Below are 17,619 nucleotides of genomic sequence, written 5' to 3' on the forward strand. Positions count from 1 at the left end.
GGATCGGGTATCAGAGGAGGGGGGAAAAAATATTGTGATCCAATCCTGCAGTTAATCTAACCTGTAACAAAACTTGCTCACAGTGTGTTTGTGATGTAATATAATGTTAGCTGGAGGGACAGGGACGTGAGTAGCTGACGTATACAAATTGCTAACTCTGATTGGTACTTTTGCAGATCTGATGTCACCTGTGCCAAGTTTAGACTCACACAATTCAAATCAAACTCAAGAAAACAGCAGGGAAAAGTCATTTAGAAAATGTCTCCCAAAAAAGACCAACAGCATTCTTTCTCTGCCGGGTTTGGAGTGGAAAATCACTGACTGTTCAGATAATCGCTAGAAGAAAATCACAAATTAGTAGACATGCTCGGAAGTTAAGCGATTTGATTCAGAATAGCTTGTTTTGAAGCTTGTTTTTTGGTTGAAGGTTTAAGTAAGAAACAGAAGTGCTGTTGTGCCGTCTGTACTTATTGTGTGTCTGGGTGTTTTTGTTTCTTTGTCATTTATTTATTTATTTTTGTGGAATGTTCTCAGATGTACAAATCTTGTGAGCTACAGTCTGATTTCTTTGTTTTCAGAGCAGATATAATCTGTTGTTGCTTTTCATCATGTTATTCATGTTTTCTATGCTTGTGTTGCAGATGTGGGCTCTGTCTCCAACTGTATTCGCTCTGCTCAGTCAGAACCTGGTGGTGGTTCACAGTGAGCTGGCTGTGCACCACCCTGCCGTCCAGTATGCGGTGCTTTATACCCTCTACTCTCATTGCACCAGGTACATACTTGGACCCAAGCTCCGTCCTGCTGTTTTCAAACTCTCTTCAATGCTTTATCTTGCTTTTTTAAGGCTTTCTCCTGTTTGTTCTGCTTCTCTACATTACCATGCGCTCTCTGTGTCTCTGCAGGCACGACCACTTCATTTCTAGCAGCCTCAGCTCCTCATCCCCCTCGCTGTTCGATGGTGCCGTCATCAGCACGGTTACTACGGCAACCAAGAAGCATTTCAGCACACTCCTCAGTCTGCTGGGGATGCTACTTAGTAAAGAACACCTGAATCCTGAGTCCAGGTACGTCTCTCCAGCAAGGTCACCCAACCTTTCATCAGCTCTGTCTGATTGCATCGTCCTGTATTATTACTGTGACTTCACTTTCATTATAGTTCAGCATGTTAAAGGAAACGTTGTTGTTTCTGATTTTTCTTTAACCCGAATGTTATGTGGATTTATTTCTGCAGAAGGCTGTTGCTTACCTGGTCTCTGGAGGTCGCCCTGATGATGAAGAAATCTGAGACCTATTCTCCGCTCTTTTCTTTGCCCTCCTTTCACAAGTTTTGTAAAGGACTTCTTGCTAATGGTGTGTGGAGAATCAGCAGTTAGCATTTAGTTGAAGCATACTATGTTGTTGTGTATGCATTATATATATTTACTTATTACTTTGCCAAGACACAGCAGTATAGTGTGTTGTTGAAGATAATGATGAGTGTAATTATGAAATTATTGTGTGCTATCAGCACCTGGTGATCGACATGCTTTTTTTTTTCTGCGCAGCTTTGAATGAAGACCCCACCGTATGCCTGCAGACTTGCAGCAGTCTGCAGGTGCTGTCATCCTCCTTGCCCACAGAGCTTCTGCAAAGGTCAGCATTGACATTCTGTCAGCCAGGGTGTGCAAAATGGCAAGAATATATCGTAATATTTTAAGACATATTTACAAAAAACAACTAACATTTTGAGGTTTGTTAAAATGGAACAGACAAAAATGAACCAGTAGTGTTTAAAAAAAAAACTATCTAGTTTAATGAACCATGCAACTTGTCTGTGTAAAGTGTTGCCGATATCCAGAGTATCAGAAAAGCAGTTTATTTAGATGCCTGCTTGATTTTGGGGGGGTGTAAGGGGGGAAAATGTCAAAATAGCCTATTTCAAAAACTACATTAGAGAGAGAGGGTCAGAGGATTCCATTTAAGCCTATGTATCTGTGTTGACCAACCCAAGCCCCCCAGCCACTCATTTTTTCCTTATCTCTATGTATAGTGAGTTAGGTTGGAGCAGAAAATGTGAAGCGTCTGAGGGGTTCTGAGGACCAGGTTGGCAAGCACACATATACACACCGCTTAATCACTTACTCCTGTCTCCCACTTGTTTTATGTGCAGGTGTGTGGACGTGTGCCGTGTCCAGCTGGTTCATTCGGCTGTGCGGGTCAGACAAGCCTTTGGCAAACTGCTGAAGTCCGTCCCGCTGCACGTCACACTGAGGTGAGTCTACTGTCGTGTTTTAAGGTTTACTTGAAGGACACCTTAAGGGCCCTGATGTATCAGGCTGACTGTCGGGCCGAGTGTCGTCAGTTGTCTGTGCAGTCTCTAGTTGTTAGCTTTGTTCTGGCCAATTGAGCGAATTGGCATCAGAGATCGGCCCTGAGAGACGTATAAATCGGTACGATTCGTGAACGATGAACAACGGAGAGCAGTGTGAGCAGGCGGCACTCGAGAGGGTGCACAGAGACAATAGCCTCATTTTGAATCACTACTGATGGACATTTTACCCATTTTTGCAGTTCAGGTGTCTGGATGGATGGATTGATTTGGATTTTTACCAAAATTTCTCTCCAATTTAGTCTTTGCCAATTCCATCCACCACCTAGGTCTTAGCTATATTGGCTATATCTTAGCTGTGGCATTGTGTTCTGATCACCTGATGATGAGGCTACCTTTTAGACTCTTGCACCACTCAGGAGCCCTAAATTTCTAAGATTTTAAAAGAACAGTATTTGAATATTGTAATCCATATTGAAGAATCTTGCATATCGTATGTAACAAGAAAATATTTAATATCGTTATGAATAAACGTGGACGTACAAAAGCTTTGAAGGTGCTCTCATAACACAATAACACACTCAAGTCTTTTCCAAGCTAAAGGTGGTTTCTTTTAAAGTAAAGCTGTTATCAGGGGACCATGCTAGTTCTTGCTTGTCATGTTGATGTGTCTGGGGCCCTAAAGAAATACTCCAGCCTTTTTCAACCCAGACTTTATCTTGCTGCATCTGTAGTGTGTAGTCATTTGCCATGATTTACTTGTTTGCTTGTACTTGTTTGAAAACAGAAAACCTGTGTCCTCAAGACACGTACAAGAGAAGCCAATGGGCAGTTGCTGGAGTATTCCTTTAAACCGGTGTTGAAGGAAACTGATGTTTTTCACTGAAGGCAGTATACAAATTAGCTGATTCTTTGTGTTTTCATGTTTTTGTTTCTCAGCTGTAACAGCAGTCCCTCAGAGATTCATGAGATTTCTCTTGCCATCCGCCGACATATGAGCAAAGCACCCAGCAACACCTTCCACCCACAAGACTTCTCTGACCTCATCAGCTTCATTTTGTATGGAACGGTCCACCGCGGGGGGTGAGTAGGAGGCCGGCTTGCAGAGGGGAGCACAGCTTTCGTTTCACCCCGTAGTGAGAAAGAAACGTAGATTTGTTGGCCAGCAAAAAGGTGTGATTTAACAACTGTGTGAGAAATACAAATTTTGTTTACAGTGATGGGCACAGTCCAATGTTCTATGGATGCAGGTCATTGTGGATGAAGTTTAAAAACCATTTGTTGTGTCTGACCAATGAAATAAGCAACACGTGGAGCCAAAATGTTTTATTTAGCTTGAAGGCCGTTACACGTAGAATGCAACAGAAATAAGTGAAGTCAAAGTTTATTTATATAGCGCTTTTTACAACAGGTGTTGTCACAAAGCAGCTTTACAGAAAAATCTGGGTCCGAGCCCCCATGAGTGTCGCCAGTGGCGACAGTGGGAAGGAAAAACTCCCTGACAGCAAGAAGAAGAAACCTTAAGAGGAACCAAGACTCAAAAGGGGAACCCATCCTCCTCTGGTCAACCCCGGATACCAAAACAATAACATACGAGCAATATGAACAGAGAATAAGGTTTTACCATGAATATAAAATATTTAAACGCAGAAAAGGGAAAAACAGCTTATCACTGGATAGAATTATTTAGATTAAGCAGTTATGACTAATGACTACTGTTATAGGCCTATCAGAGTAACAGTGAGAAACAGATTGAATAGAATAAACGACCCACTAATGCAAAATATTTGGGCACAGGTTTTTTGTATCAGAAAAGACTGACTCTATTTATTTATTTATTTATTTATTTATTTATTTATGTATGTTCGAGCTGAGATGAAAACAAACAAATGGGCAAATTTGCTCCTTACAAAACACCATCCATGAAGAAACAGAGAGCAAAGTAATCCTCCTAATTTTGTCAGAAACTTCTAGTTGCTAGGACACAGCTGAACCATCAGCTTGGTTGTCACCATGCCAACATCAGAGACTAAAGTGATTGGTCAGTAAGTTCACGTTGCCGATTCAAGTTTGTGAAAATCTGAAAGAGTGAATAAAAAAAATGCTGCTCTTCTCACCGTTCAGAAGATCATCTTTGTTATACACATGCTTAAATTATTATTTTTGTTACCTGGCTGTTGCCTAGTTATTAGCAAGCGGCAGACAAACAAATTACTGCAAGTCAGCATTCTTGCATAAAGATATGATACATGGCTGTGTGTTCTTGTTTGGCAGGAAGGAGCCGTGGTTGGAGAGGCTGTACCACAGCTGCCAAAGGCTGGACAAGCGCGAGTGTGGTGTGGTGCCACGTTCTCTGCTGAAGACTGAGGCAGTGCTGTGGCAGTGGGCCGTGTGGGAAGCAGCCCAGTTCACGGTTCTCTCCAAACTGCGCACCCCTCTGGGACGGGCACAGGACACCTTCCAAACCATCGAAGGTCAGAGTAGTGCTGCTCAGCACTTTTGGTGCTTTGGTTAAGGAGACCTATGAATTCTGTATTTCACGCAGGTTTAAAACAAACTCGGGGGAGTCAGGCAGCACGATTAGGGGTAAATAGATGGTCTCAACATAGCATTTGTAGATGAAAAGTAGAAGTAAATGTTGCATCTCCAGTGTTATTCACTTTTTGATATGAAGCACTACATGGACTTGGCTAAAGTGAGGGTTTTGGTTGTTGAGAACCTCACGGGAAAAGAGAGATGCTTGCATCAGTAGCACTGTGTGCCATGACTCATAAATAAAAGATAAGATATAAAGATTAAATAAAAACAAAAAATTAAAGATATAGTTTGTTTTATATATATATATATATATATAGTGTGTCATCTTTGGAAGTTGTTAAAATGGGACACAATATACTTGGGTGCCTGTCAGTAAACTTCGGGGGAACAGCTCATGAATGTGGAATTCATTTGAATTATTTATTTGTTTATTCCTCTTGCCTTTACCTGCTGTAGGTATGATCCGCAGCCTGGCGGCGCACAGCCTAAACAGTGAGCAGGAGCTGAGTCAGTGGAGTGGTGGGGAGAGCGACGAGGGCCACCACATTAACCAGCTCCGTCTGGCTCTGCTCCTGCAGTTCCTGGAAAATCTAGAGAAGCTCATGTATAATGCTTATGAAGGCTGCGCCAACGCACTCACTGCTCCACCAAAGGTAAGACTTTAACCTTGCGTGGTCGTCGATGTTGTCACTATTGCATAATGTCTAATACAAAACGAAATTTTCAGTAAGTAGTATAAGATATTTAGCTAAATACTTAATCTTTCATACAGCAAACTCAGCAATCAAGTTTATCCATAACGTGCAACCATAACGTTTTAAAAATAAATTGTATTCTTCATTAATTGTACAGCGTACTTTTATGTTCCTTTCCAATACAGCAGTAAATGAATGTTTGCAAATGTGAGTAATGCTTCCTGTCCATCACCTTCTGCAGGGCATCAGAACATTTTTCTACACCAACCGTCAGACCTGCCAGGATTGGCTGACCAGGATTCGAATGGCTCTGATGAGGGTGGGACTCCTGTCTGGCCAGCCAGCAGTCACGATCCGCCACGGCTTCGACCTGCTTACAGAGATCAAAAACAGCAGTGCTCAGGTAAGATCTGCCACTCAGCGATAATGGCCTATACCTCCCTGACCTTCAGTCTGGATATTTTCAGATATTTTCAGAACTATTTGACATAAAACATGAGATTTTCCATTAAAACCGCTTTTTATTCCCCTTTTTGTTTGAACAAGTTGTATGATGCTGATATGCTGTAAGCTACTGCATAATTTTGATTTACGTATTAATTTTTTTGATTTAATAAGCTAAACCTACATTTAAACAGTTGTTGAAGGCATTGCTAAGAGTCTTTGTTGCTTCTGTAGGGTCCTGAGATGGAAGTTCCAATCACCATGCTGGTAGAGGCTCTTTGTGAGCTGCGCTGTCCGGAGGCTATACAGGGACTGGCAGCCTGGAGCCAGGCTAACATGGGCAAGAGTCTGGCTTGGGTGGGCTCTGTGGCTCTGCAGGCAGAGGGGAAGTAAGTTAATGCAGCTTTGTTCAGTTTCCCCCAGCCCCCTCTCCAGTCATGGTCCTGGGTTATCCACGCATTACACATTTTTTTATTTATATATATATATATATATATATATATATATATATATATATATATATATATATATATATATTGTTTAGCACAGATACTGTAGGACCAGCTTTGGAGAACACTGCTCTAACATTTAGATCAGCTCTGGATGAAGAGCTTGGTAATTTCAGATGTGAAGTGAGTTTGATGTGAGTTTAATCAGGAAAGCTTCACAGTATGGTCTCTTCACTAAGAACTATATTTTTCCCCTGAAATGAACATTCTTGGTTCGGTTTGTGATGTGAGGTTACTGTATAAATGTGGAAACAGTGTATTGCACTTCCTCTAACATGGTGTGTCTGTCTCAGGTTTGAGAAGGCGGCTCTGGAGTATCAGGAACAGTTATGTGCGGTCACAGGAATGGACTGCTCCATCAAAGGTTTTGACAGATCTTTACTGAAGCTTGCCAGCTCAACCACAGGCAACAGCTCCAGCCCTAAGCACACAGGCAGCGGTGAGGAAGTGTTTACAGATGCATTCAGCGTCCTTTCATTTTCAAATAGCAATTAGTGTACTTCAGCTTTCTTTCTTATGTTCTTTCTGGATTTCTATTTCTGTTTTCTCTCACTTTTTCTTTCTTTCTTTTTCTCTTTGTCTTTGTTGGTTTCTTTCTCTTCTTTGTTGTTGTTTGTTTATTTTTTTGATCTGCATCTCATTTTCCTTTTTCTTTCTTTCTCTTGTGCATTTTCTTCTTCTTTTTTTTCTTCTTTTTTTCTCATTCTCTCTTTCCCTCTCTGTGTGAAGGGGATGGAAGGAAGACTGTTCTGCTGAAGTCCAGCGAGTGTTCCCCCGAAGTGCTGAGCTTCCTTGCCAATAAGGCGTGCGAGTGCTACGTGGCTCTGAGTGACTGGGCCTCGGTGCAGGAATGGCAGGCCAGCATGCTGACCCTCAAAAAGAACAGCAGCAGCTCCACCACCATCAACCTCAAAACCGACTTCAACTACATCAAGTGAGCAGCATGAAACGGCTTATAAGTATAAAGCGACACTGTTTAAGGCCAAAAGGTCTGTAGTTTAATTACATGCGGTGAACAGATGCAGTCTTCTTGGTGTGATTTTAAGAAGTTCATCAAGCTAAGTTATGCCAAGTTTTGAGCTTTTTGGATGAATGGTGTACTTTGAAACTGATATGCATCCACTGTGATAGATATGTCTCCTTGTAAGAAATGTGTATTATTGAGTTTTCCCCTTAAAACAGTACTGTATTGTGTCTGGGCTGCCTCAGAGTTATCCACCAGGCCTCTTCATACGCTCATTTGTTTTTGTCTGTGTGTGTTTTAGAGCGCTGAGCAGGTTTGAGGATGGGGATTTTCCAGAATGCCGTGCTCAGTTGGAGTTGCTACCTGGGGAAGATTACTGCCTTCTCAACTCCACCACAAAGGATAAGCTTGGTACCATAACCACTGCCTGTTCTCAATCTAGTGTCAGACTCGGTTCTTTCCAGGCCGCAGCTTTGCAGAGATTAGCATTTTCCCTCCTCTGCCAGTCAGTTCATGAAAAACTCTGATTAAACAGAGTCAAATCATCTGTATTTAGTAAAGGAAAACACTTAAATCTCCAGTGCAGTGAATCTTGTTACACATTAACATAGTAAAAAGTTTGATTTTATTCTATTAATGTGTTGATTTTACACGCAAAAATCAAACGTTTCTCTTTTTGAATGAGGGCGTGAGGTTAGGGTGACTTTCTGTCGGGCAGAATTCTGTTGAAGCAGAACTGCAATATTGAGGACCAAAACTGAGAAGAGCTGCTCTTTACTAATAAGCCGTATACAAGCTGTCTGGTCTGTATGGTGACTGAAATGTTCTGGGTAACTTTATTCCCCCTGAATTAGCTGGACTGAGTAGTGTTTTTGTGTGTGTGTAGACCTGAAGAGGCTCCTGCCTGCTGTACTAAGTCCCTGATCCATCAGAATTGCAGAAAGCCATTGAGGTTCAGCTCCTGAGGAGTGCAGTGGGAGCCCTTACTTCAACCAATCATGAGCAGGACCAGAAGGTTCTACCCTCATCTGAGTAAGTCTGCGCAGTTTTCTGCTGCTGTGTTTGCTAGGCCTGGCCCTGCAGTCCTCCTGCACTGCACGTTTTTGTGCTTTTCGTGCTCTGACTCACCCATTCTAACCTCATGAGCTTTGTAATGAGCCAGTGAGTTGAGCCATTTGTGTTGGAAAAGAAAAAAAAAAAAACTTTGCATTAATTTGTGAATTATGTCCTGAATATGACTGATTATGGTATTCTTAAGGTGTTTGGATAAAGCGTTTTTTTCTGGAGCCGTTTCCATGATGAGTTTACTTTGTAAACATCTCATGAACAGAGTAGGGCAGATGCAGATAATTAGGTATGAGTCGAATGCATTTATTCCAGATGATTTGCTGTGTCCATCACAGCCAGATGTCACAGCTGCTAATATTCCTATATTCAAGAACTGGGTGCTGCAGCCAGTCAGTATTGGCTTACTTTAGTTATGCAGTGAAATGTAACCATATCCAGACATTGCTCTCTCATTCCAGTTCATTAATTAGCTGCATCCACCATAGCCTCATGCCACGTCTATTAATATTCCAGTATTTCTGGATGGGGAAGCTTTGTAGCCAGTCAGTTTTGGGTCTCCGCAGTGATTTTGTACCATATTCAGAAATCACTGTACACTCAAAAAAAAAAAAAAAATGGTGTTTCGAGTTCTTCAGTAAAGAAAATGGTTCTGTATGGAGCCATGAACACTCAGAAGAACGCTTTGGATGATTAGAGTTCTTTACTTCATGAAAGTCTTCTTCAGATTGATGGAAAATGTCCATGAATTTGCTGTAGATGATTCTTCATTTTCGAAAAGGTTCTATATAGCACCATCTACAGCACATTCTCAATTAGTCTGAAGAACCCTTTCACGATGCAAATAACCCTTTAATCATGCATAGGGTTGTTTTGAGTTTTTATGGGAGAAGGGACTGGTTGCAGACATGCACTGTCAGCCTGACATGCACCTCCAGCCTATTGATGACGTCAGTGCCGCTCTGCCATGACAATGTTTTTGTGGGTTGAGGAAAAACAGCAAACCACATACTGCAGAGCAACTACAGCTACACTGAATGTATATTAACGTTGCCATCCTGATAATAAAGTAATTAAATATGGAAACTTTCAGAAATAAAACCTGCCACTACGATAAGACATAAATGTCGGGTTTGATTCGCAGAAAAAAACAAAAAGGCTACCACTGAACTCATGAAAGCCAAGCTGAAGACGATTAGAACCGGTTATCAAAAACTGTAATATTGATTAAAATAGAATTCATTAAGGATTCTAGGAGGTTGACAACGTAAGTCAACGTAGTACTGATTACTTTTGCTGCCTTGTCAACGTTTTCACAAGTTTCTGAGAAATTACATTTCAACGTTGTGACAGTGTAGAGAGCACCAAAACAGTACGTTGTCACAATGTAACTGTATCTGCAGGGCTGTTGCGAATAAAACCTGATGGTTTTGCTGAATTGGCATGAAGGTTGCCGTCAGAGGCCCTTAGGAAAAGATCAAATGTATGTGGAGTCAGTTCCAGAACACCTGATTAAACGATCAGAATCCTTTACACTGTGATATCAACCCATCAGGAAAACACTGAATACCACTAGCGACTACTGAAAACCACTAGGAACAGACACACTTAATGGGTTCTATGATTTTATTAAAGGTGTCTCTCGCCATATTATGGATGAAAAATGGTTTAAGTGATGATATCGCTAAGCAGCAGCAGCCAAAAGTAAACGTGCCATTGAGCTGCTTCTGCCGTTGTGGCAGAGGGTGCATGTGCATGTGACGTCACTGGGGCTGAGAGTGCATGTCTGCAGCCAGACTCTGTCGGTTCATGGTTCTATATAGAACCATTTCCTTGCTAAAGAACTTTTGAAGCACCATCTTTTTTTAAGCGTGTAGACGTAACGATGATGGTGCATGTTGTGACTAACTTGATCTTTCTTGTTGAAACTCCGCAGCACTCTTGTGAAGTACCTGAAGCAGACAGGTCGGATCGCTCTGGGGCCACTGCGTCTGTCCACCCTCACGCTCTCTGACTCCCTGCCTACCCTCAACACCCTGCAGCTCCACTGTGCCAGCTCTCTGGAAACCTCTCTGTGCAGCCAGCACCCTTCAGAGGTCAGCTTCTACCCACATGTAGTATAACACAGAGAAACTCTGGGCACCACCTACTTCAAAACCTGTCTGTGCATGAAGTTATTTAGCTGGGTGCTATGCAGCTTGTGCAGGCCAGTTCACAGAGCTTTATTTCAGTGAGATGATTTCAACATCATTGGAAAAGTCAGTTTCTTTCAGGTTCTCACAGTTCTGACCATTGAAGTGGAATTCCACTGATTTAAAAAAATGTTTGTGTGAAAATCAACATTCAAAGTAGTTTAATGTGAAATTCACAGTTCTAGAGAAACTTACTAAGTCAGCATTGTTCAATAGGAACCAGATATCTGAAAAGTTTAATGCTTCTAAAACCTGTTTCATGAAATTGTAACAAACAGGTTTCATGGCTGCATCCAGAAATTTGTCCTCCCCCTTCTGAGGAAAGAAGCAGGAGGAATGAGAGAATGAGCAGAAATTGGGGAAATGGGACAGCATATTCTTTTCAGCATCATTAAATTTGCCTCTCGCAACGTTTGCTTCTGTATCTAGTCACAGCTACTGCACAGAACCTGCTGATTTGCATCTGTGTGGTTTTCATATCTGTTTTTAATTAATTCATTTATTTATTTTACAAGAAGTACAAAACACAGAAAACATATAAACACAAACAAAACACAGAATTGAAAGTATAGTTTGGTTTGCTTCGTTTTTGTCCATCCTCTCTGCACATGCATACAGTCTCACATTAAAATCTCTAAAATACTTCCCTGGGTTGTCTCCTCCAGTATTTGGAAAGCCGGTAAGATGATGTCACAGAATTGGTTTCCAGGTCAAGGAGGGGAGGGATGGATCAGTAAGAAAAAGCAGTACCTTTCAGGGTGTCTGGGTGCAGCCATTGTTTCAAGTTACTTTTAATATAAGGTTTTGACCTGGAGCTTATTGTATGTATGTTACATATAAAAACTCAGAGTACCCTATCTAGGTTTACTGGTGATTTTGTGTAGCAAATAAAATGGCTATGTTTGCACTGTAGATGTTCTGACTCCTGGTTCCTATCCACACCACTGTAAACAAAGCTAAGTCAATAAGTTTCTCTACAGTTAACCACATCAACCCAGTCAGTGACTTTGTTTACATCTCAGTGATTAAATTATGGAGATTCTTCTGAAAATCACTGGAATTCTCCTTTAAGAATCCAAGTTTGCCAGGTTCTAGTTGAAATAGTGTAGCCTGTTCTCACCAGATTTACCTTTTTCCATAGATTTATGTTCATTTTTTGACCAAATTCACTGTTTCTCAATTCCTGTGTTTGAATTCACTGGATGTTGAGTTGTTTGTTTCTCAGTATGTGCTCTCTCCCTCTTTGCCGTTTGTAATGTCTTAAAAAGCTCATCATATTGCTCTCTCACTCTCTCTCTAGGAGTGTCTCATCCCACTCTATAGCGAAGCCTTGAGCACTTGTAAGCAGCAGGACGTTCAGCCATGGCTGCATGCGCTCCGGTACACCATCTTTCAGAGGCAGCTCTTCCAAAAGCTCAGAGGTAGGAATGTGGTGTCTGTTGTGTTTGCATGTACTGACCCAGTGGTGTCTGAGGCCCTGAGGGCAGAGTGGCTCAGTGGGTTTGGTCATGACAACCGTAAACAGAACAATGTTTTATTGTGCCCTATGAATGTGTGTGGGGACGAGGACGTTTTCAGTGCACTTTGAAATAAACTATGTTTAATAGGTTAATAAAAGACAGTTTAATAAGTGCCTTCCCTTGTTCTTATAGGGTCCTCTGGTCCTCTGGACTCTCACCTGATGGAGCTGTGTCTGACTGCGGTGAAGTTTGCCCGTAAACAGGGCAACATTGCTCTGGCCACACGGCTTTTGGCACAGTGCAGTAAACCAGCTGCTGAGGACTCAGAAGCCCCAGATCTGGTGCAGAGCTTCAAGCAGCTGTCTCTAGATGGCACTGTGGGGGAGAAGTGGGGGCCAGAGTTGGAAATCGAGAGGGCTAAAGTCCTGTTCACTGCAGGTTTGTCCGTCCTCTGACTGCTTGGAAGTACAGTCCTTTTGTCGTACAAGGAGAATGGCACATTGGTTTTCGGTTCCAGAGCTGAGGACCCAGTACTGTGCGCACACTGCATAAAAGTTGTCTTGTCAAGTAAAGTTATCTTAGATCTGCTCAGTAAATCTAATATTTCTGCTGTTGACATTGTTGTAAGTCAACATTTTATTAAGTAAATGTATCTCACTCTATTGGCAGATAATTTTGCTCGTTTTAAGAAATGTACTTGAAACCAGCAGAATCTGCCGGTATAGTGAAAACTTTTCTTGATGATAATTACTTAAAACAGGTTTCTAGACATTCTTACAAGCTAGATAATCTTATTGTAAGTGCACAACCGTCTCAAAATAAGAATATATCAACTAGAATTAAGATAATTTCTCTTCACAAGATACTATTTTCTGCAGTGCATTAAGCGTTTTTGATTCAGCACCCCTAGTTTATCAAGCTCTAGTTACAGGTTGAAGCAGTATTTAAGTTGTGGTTCTGCACAGCGCAGTCAAAACATCTATAAATGAATAAACCCTTTATGAATTTTGATTGTTTTGAAGCAAGAGAAGTGCGCAAATGTGCACCACGTGGGTGAAGATGAATCCACCAAACCTGAATATAGTTTAGACGTCAGTTAACAGCTGATATACTGTGTATTGTTGCTGTATTGTAATTGTTTGAATTTATCCACCACGGTTCTCAGGTCAGTCCACGGCTGCCATGGAGATGCTGAGCTCTTGTGCGCTCTCTTACTGTCGGTCTGGGAAGTGCGAGAGGGCAGCCTGCCGGTCCATGCTCACACTGTGCAAGTGGCTGTTGGCCGACTGGAAGGACCTAACGCCACAACTGAAGCTGGTAGTGAAGAAGAACGCTGCTAGCGGCACCCTCTCCACCCTCAGCAAAAACATTGCCGGACTGCTGGAGCTGCCAGTGGAGGAGCAGGGCATGCCGCGCATCACTGTGGAGACCACAGGTACTTATACCCCACCAGTGTTCCTATTTATTTTTTTTTCCAGCCAGGCGGAAGACTCTTCGAAGCCACCAGTGTTGTCTTTACATACATGGTGTCAAACACACAAGGATGGGGTAGAATCATTGCACATCTTAAATTATTGTAGTTTTTTTTTAAGCTTGAAATACAGTGAAAACACTTCACATGTGAATACTGTTCTGATTGATTAGTTTATTTAGTCAGTTAATTTATTGCCAAAAAGTTCATGTGATTGAATCCAGTTCATACTACAATTTAAATAACTTTTTTTTTTTTCTATAGAAATGCAAAATCTTTTAGTTCCTTAAACCAACACTAAATACTGGTTGGGCTGTCAAGTCTGTAAGATGGCTTAAATAGATCTGGATTGGAGTATTAGTTTAAAAGAATGCTATATAAAGTTGATTGCAAGCGTCCGGAAGGGGGAGGGGGCTCTTACCAATTTCCCTGTCTAATTTATTTTCAGGGGCACAACACTATTTTCCAATAAAACCACCAAAAACTAACATTTGTTTGCCATTTTTAAGGACCAATAAATTATTATTATTATTATTATTATTATTATTATTATTATTAAAGCCTTCTATGGCTAGTTCTATGAATAGAACTAACTTAGAAGCTCAAACTAAGTTAGAAGCTGCTCCACAAGTACAAACCAGCTCTTCTCTTCTGCGCATTTCTGTATCATGCTGCTAAATCAATAAACAGATTTGTGTTAAACTTGGGATCTGATATCTGAAAATGCTACATAAAAATAAATGAACCACAGAAAGCAAGTTGTCACTGCAGTCTGCGGTTTTGGAGATGCTTGTTTCTCCATACTTGTATGTCTATTTTATATATATTTACGTCATTCGGAAATGCTAGCTGCCATTTATGCTGTGCCCAAATTCGTGATAAACGGACCAATAGAAATGGTCCAAAGTAGCTTAGAAAAAGATTTTGTTCCTTAACTTTCAATGCAAGTTCATGTGTGTTTTTCACTCTCCTATTACTAAAATTACTGTAATAATAGGAGAGATGAGGTTTTGTTCTGACACTGAAATGTAAGTCTGCCAGTTACGCCCTAATGGTCCATATCTCATAATAATTGCCCATTAACCATTATAATTAGGAGGACAGTGATTGTCATGTTTGTGTGGGTTGGTGAGTGTTTTTTTCTTTTTGTTGTTTTTTTTTTTTTAAGAAATAGATGTTAGGCTTTTCCTATGTCAGTCACAAGAAATAAGCTGAAAGCAGCTGTGATGGCAAACTGGTATAATAGGTTGTACTAGATTGGACTATTGAACTGCATTTTAAACAGGACTGGGCTATAGCCATATTGAGTAATTTGACTTTAAGCATCATATTTTGTCTTTTGCATAGTGAGTGTAGGTGTGGGAGAAGCTGATTTCGTCCTGGGACAGCTGTACCAGCTCTCTGCTAATCAGGCCCCTGAAGTAGCCAAGTCATGGGCTGCTTTAGCAAGTTGGGCCTACAGATGGGGCCGAAAGGTCGTGGATAATGCAAGGTATGTATGCACTGTTTCTTTTTCACCTCATTTTAATGTCCATAAAGTTCAGCTTTGTGTATGTGTGATTGTTTATATATATATATATAAAAAAATAACATTTTCCTTTGATCCCTGCAGTCAAGGAGAAGGGGTTCCTCTGCTTCTGGGAGAGAAGAAGGAGATAGAGGAGCTGTTGCCGTCAGGCACCAGCGAGGAGGATAAAGAAACTATTTTCAGCATACTGGGTCAAGCAATGTGTCGCCCAGCTGGAATTCAGGTGAGAGGACTAATGGTTAAACTCTGAGCTCTCAGCTGAGCCTGAAAATCATAAATGATGATTTATGAGTTTGTATAATATCTTAGTCTGTGTGATCACACAAACATTTCTCTTAACGGTGACTATACAGGAAAAGTTCTTAACTGTAGGATTACTGTATGAAGTTACAAGATTTTCTTCTGATCTTGACAATGAGCAACTAATTTAACGACGTAACAATGCAGCACATCGTATTTTGCAGCATATCATGTACTGTTATTGTGTCATGACTAGCAAGCAACTGGAGTGTTAGATCTGGACAGTATAAAGAAACTTGTTTCGGGTTTTGTACTTTTATGTTGAATTTGGGAGTGGGAGTAGGAGGCAATATGGCAAAAATACCGTTTTACGTTTACATTATTTGTTACACACACTGAATTTTCACAATACATAATACATATCAATATATTTTGAAACGCACACAATGCAGCAGTATACCACATTTAAAAAAACTGCCATCAAAAACTTTGGCACAGCAATTTTGATTGTATTTCACATGCTGTACAGTAAAGTGTGCTGTCTTGCAACAAAACATGAAGCTGGTCAGTGAACTTGAAGTACAGATGATATCCACAGTATGCTCACAAAAGCATATTGTTAATCACGAAAACAAAAAATTTACCACAGTATCAATAAAATCGTATTGCTAGGTTTCGATTTCTATCAGTTTTTGATACAACAAAAATTAGGAGTGGCTGAAGATGTATCTCACATTAATGCCTCTGTTTTCAGGTTATTAGAGCATTAAATATAAAAGTGAGCAGTATAATATTTTATTGTTGTCACAGTAAACTTTATCGTAAATAACCGTATGCTTTTGTGAGGGTATCATTGACATCATCTGTGCTTCAGATCGAATAATGAATTTTTCACGTTACACCCCTGACTTTTCTCTGCCCTCAGGATGAGGACATGGCTTTGCAGAATGAAGAGGATGAAGAAGATGACATGGTGGATGTGATCTGGAGGCAGCTGCTCGGCTCATGCCCGTGGCTTGCGGAGGTGGAGGATGGAGTGACGGATGGGACTGATCAGAGTGTGGAGGCGGGTGGTGGACCGAATCTTCAGCCTCTACCGTGTATCCTGTAGAGCCTACTTCACCTTCCTTAAACTCAATGCTGGACAGGTCGGCATTCCTCCCTGATGCCCCTTTTTCACTAGAAAAGAATTATAGTTAGTCAGCTTGTCCGTTCCCCTGTGCCTTTTTTTTGTTTTGTTTACTTACGAATTCTTTTTTGATGTCTTCTCCTTCAGGTTCCTATTGATGAAGACGACCCAAAACTCCTCCTGAACAACCAAAGCAGCAAGCAGAGCAGTGACGACGTGATTGTTATGGCAACTCTGCGTCTGCTGCGCCTCTTGGTGAAACACGCTGGAGAGCTGAGGGAGGGTCTAGAGCTTGGCTTGGCCTCCACGCCCACTGCCCCCTGGAGAGGTGACCACCAACTCCAGCTAGAGCAGCTATCTGCTGTTTAAAAATAGAGCTTAAAAAATAAATATGAAGTGTCAATATAACAAGATAAAACAGATTCCTGGTTTTGGCCAATTTTCAGATCACCTGTCTTGCTAGATTATACATTTTGTATGTTGAGGGTTGGCAAAGCCGTGGTTTGTTTTGCTTAGTTTGTTTTAGTTTGTTTAGTATTGTCATCCGATTAAGATGCATTTTTCTTGTGAAATAGGAAGGTTGCTGCTGTTGGTGCTTTTATTCACTATATAGTACACAGTAGTATGAATAGTCCATTGACAGCTCTGTTTATTATTCTTTTCTTAAGGCATTATCCCACAGCTGTTCTCCAGACTGAACCACCCAGAGGCCTACATCCGCCAAAGCATCTGCAGCCTGCTTTGCCGCGTAGCCCAGGATTCACCCCATCTTATTCTTTACCCAGCTATTGTGGGCTCGATCTCGCTTGGTGGAGAAGCCCAGGCAGCAGGTACACTGCAGCTATCATTCTTCTAGACAGTCCTGCACAAGTGCACAAAAAAAGTTTTAAAACACAGTTTGTATGTGAAAGTTTGTATCTGGTTAAATGACATTTTAGCTTGATTTTCTAAGTGAAAATAAGTGAACACAGCCTCTACAGAGAACATACTTCCGCACATTTTAAAGGCACAGTTACTGTTTATTTGCTGAATTTAACATATGGGGGACGGGGGGCTATGCAAAAATGTATATATTT

The 17,619-nt window shown here is 41.1% G+C and overlaps 1 protein-coding gene across 1 annotated transcript in view; it reads left to right on the plus strand.

The window, feature by feature from the left end:
• Window positions 1–17,619, plus strand: part of smg1 (SMG1 nonsense mediated mRNA decay associated PI3K related kinase) — a 65,256-nt gene that overhangs the window by 23,811 nt on the left and 23,826 nt on the right. The window contains 25 exon segments of the mRNA XM_036590567.1: window positions 642–772; window positions 903–1,064; window positions 1,232–1,350; window positions 1,545–1,632; window positions 2,150–2,251; window positions 3,248–3,391; window positions 4,583–4,782; window positions 5,303–5,499; window positions 5,783–5,944; window positions 6,220–6,374; window positions 6,788–6,933; window positions 7,224–7,428; window positions 7,760–7,869; window positions 8,345–8,376; window positions 8,378–8,490; window positions 10,460–10,619; window positions 12,016–12,136; window positions 12,368–12,613; window positions 13,341–13,610; window positions 14,994–15,138; window positions 15,259–15,397; window positions 16,340–16,459; window positions 16,461–16,562; window positions 16,691–16,871; window positions 17,212–17,373. Of these exon segments, the coding sequence (XP_036446460.1) occupies window positions 642–772; window positions 903–1,064; window positions 1,232–1,350; window positions 1,545–1,632; window positions 2,150–2,251; window positions 3,248–3,391; window positions 4,583–4,782; window positions 5,303–5,499; window positions 5,783–5,944; window positions 6,220–6,374; window positions 6,788–6,933; window positions 7,224–7,428; window positions 7,760–7,869; window positions 8,345–8,376; window positions 8,378–8,490; window positions 10,460–10,619; window positions 12,016–12,136; window positions 12,368–12,613; window positions 13,341–13,610; window positions 14,994–15,138; window positions 15,259–15,397; window positions 16,340–16,459; window positions 16,461–16,562; window positions 16,691–16,871; window positions 17,212–17,373 (3,712 nt within the window).

The sequence above is a fragment of the Colossoma macropomum genome, unplaced genomic scaffold (genome assembly GCF_904425465.1).
Source record: "Colossoma macropomum unplaced genomic scaffold, Colossoma_macropomum, whole genome shotgun sequence".
In the NCBI taxonomy this organism is placed as follows: domain Eukaryota; kingdom Metazoa; phylum Chordata; class Actinopteri; order Characiformes; family Serrasalmidae; genus Colossoma; species Colossoma macropomum.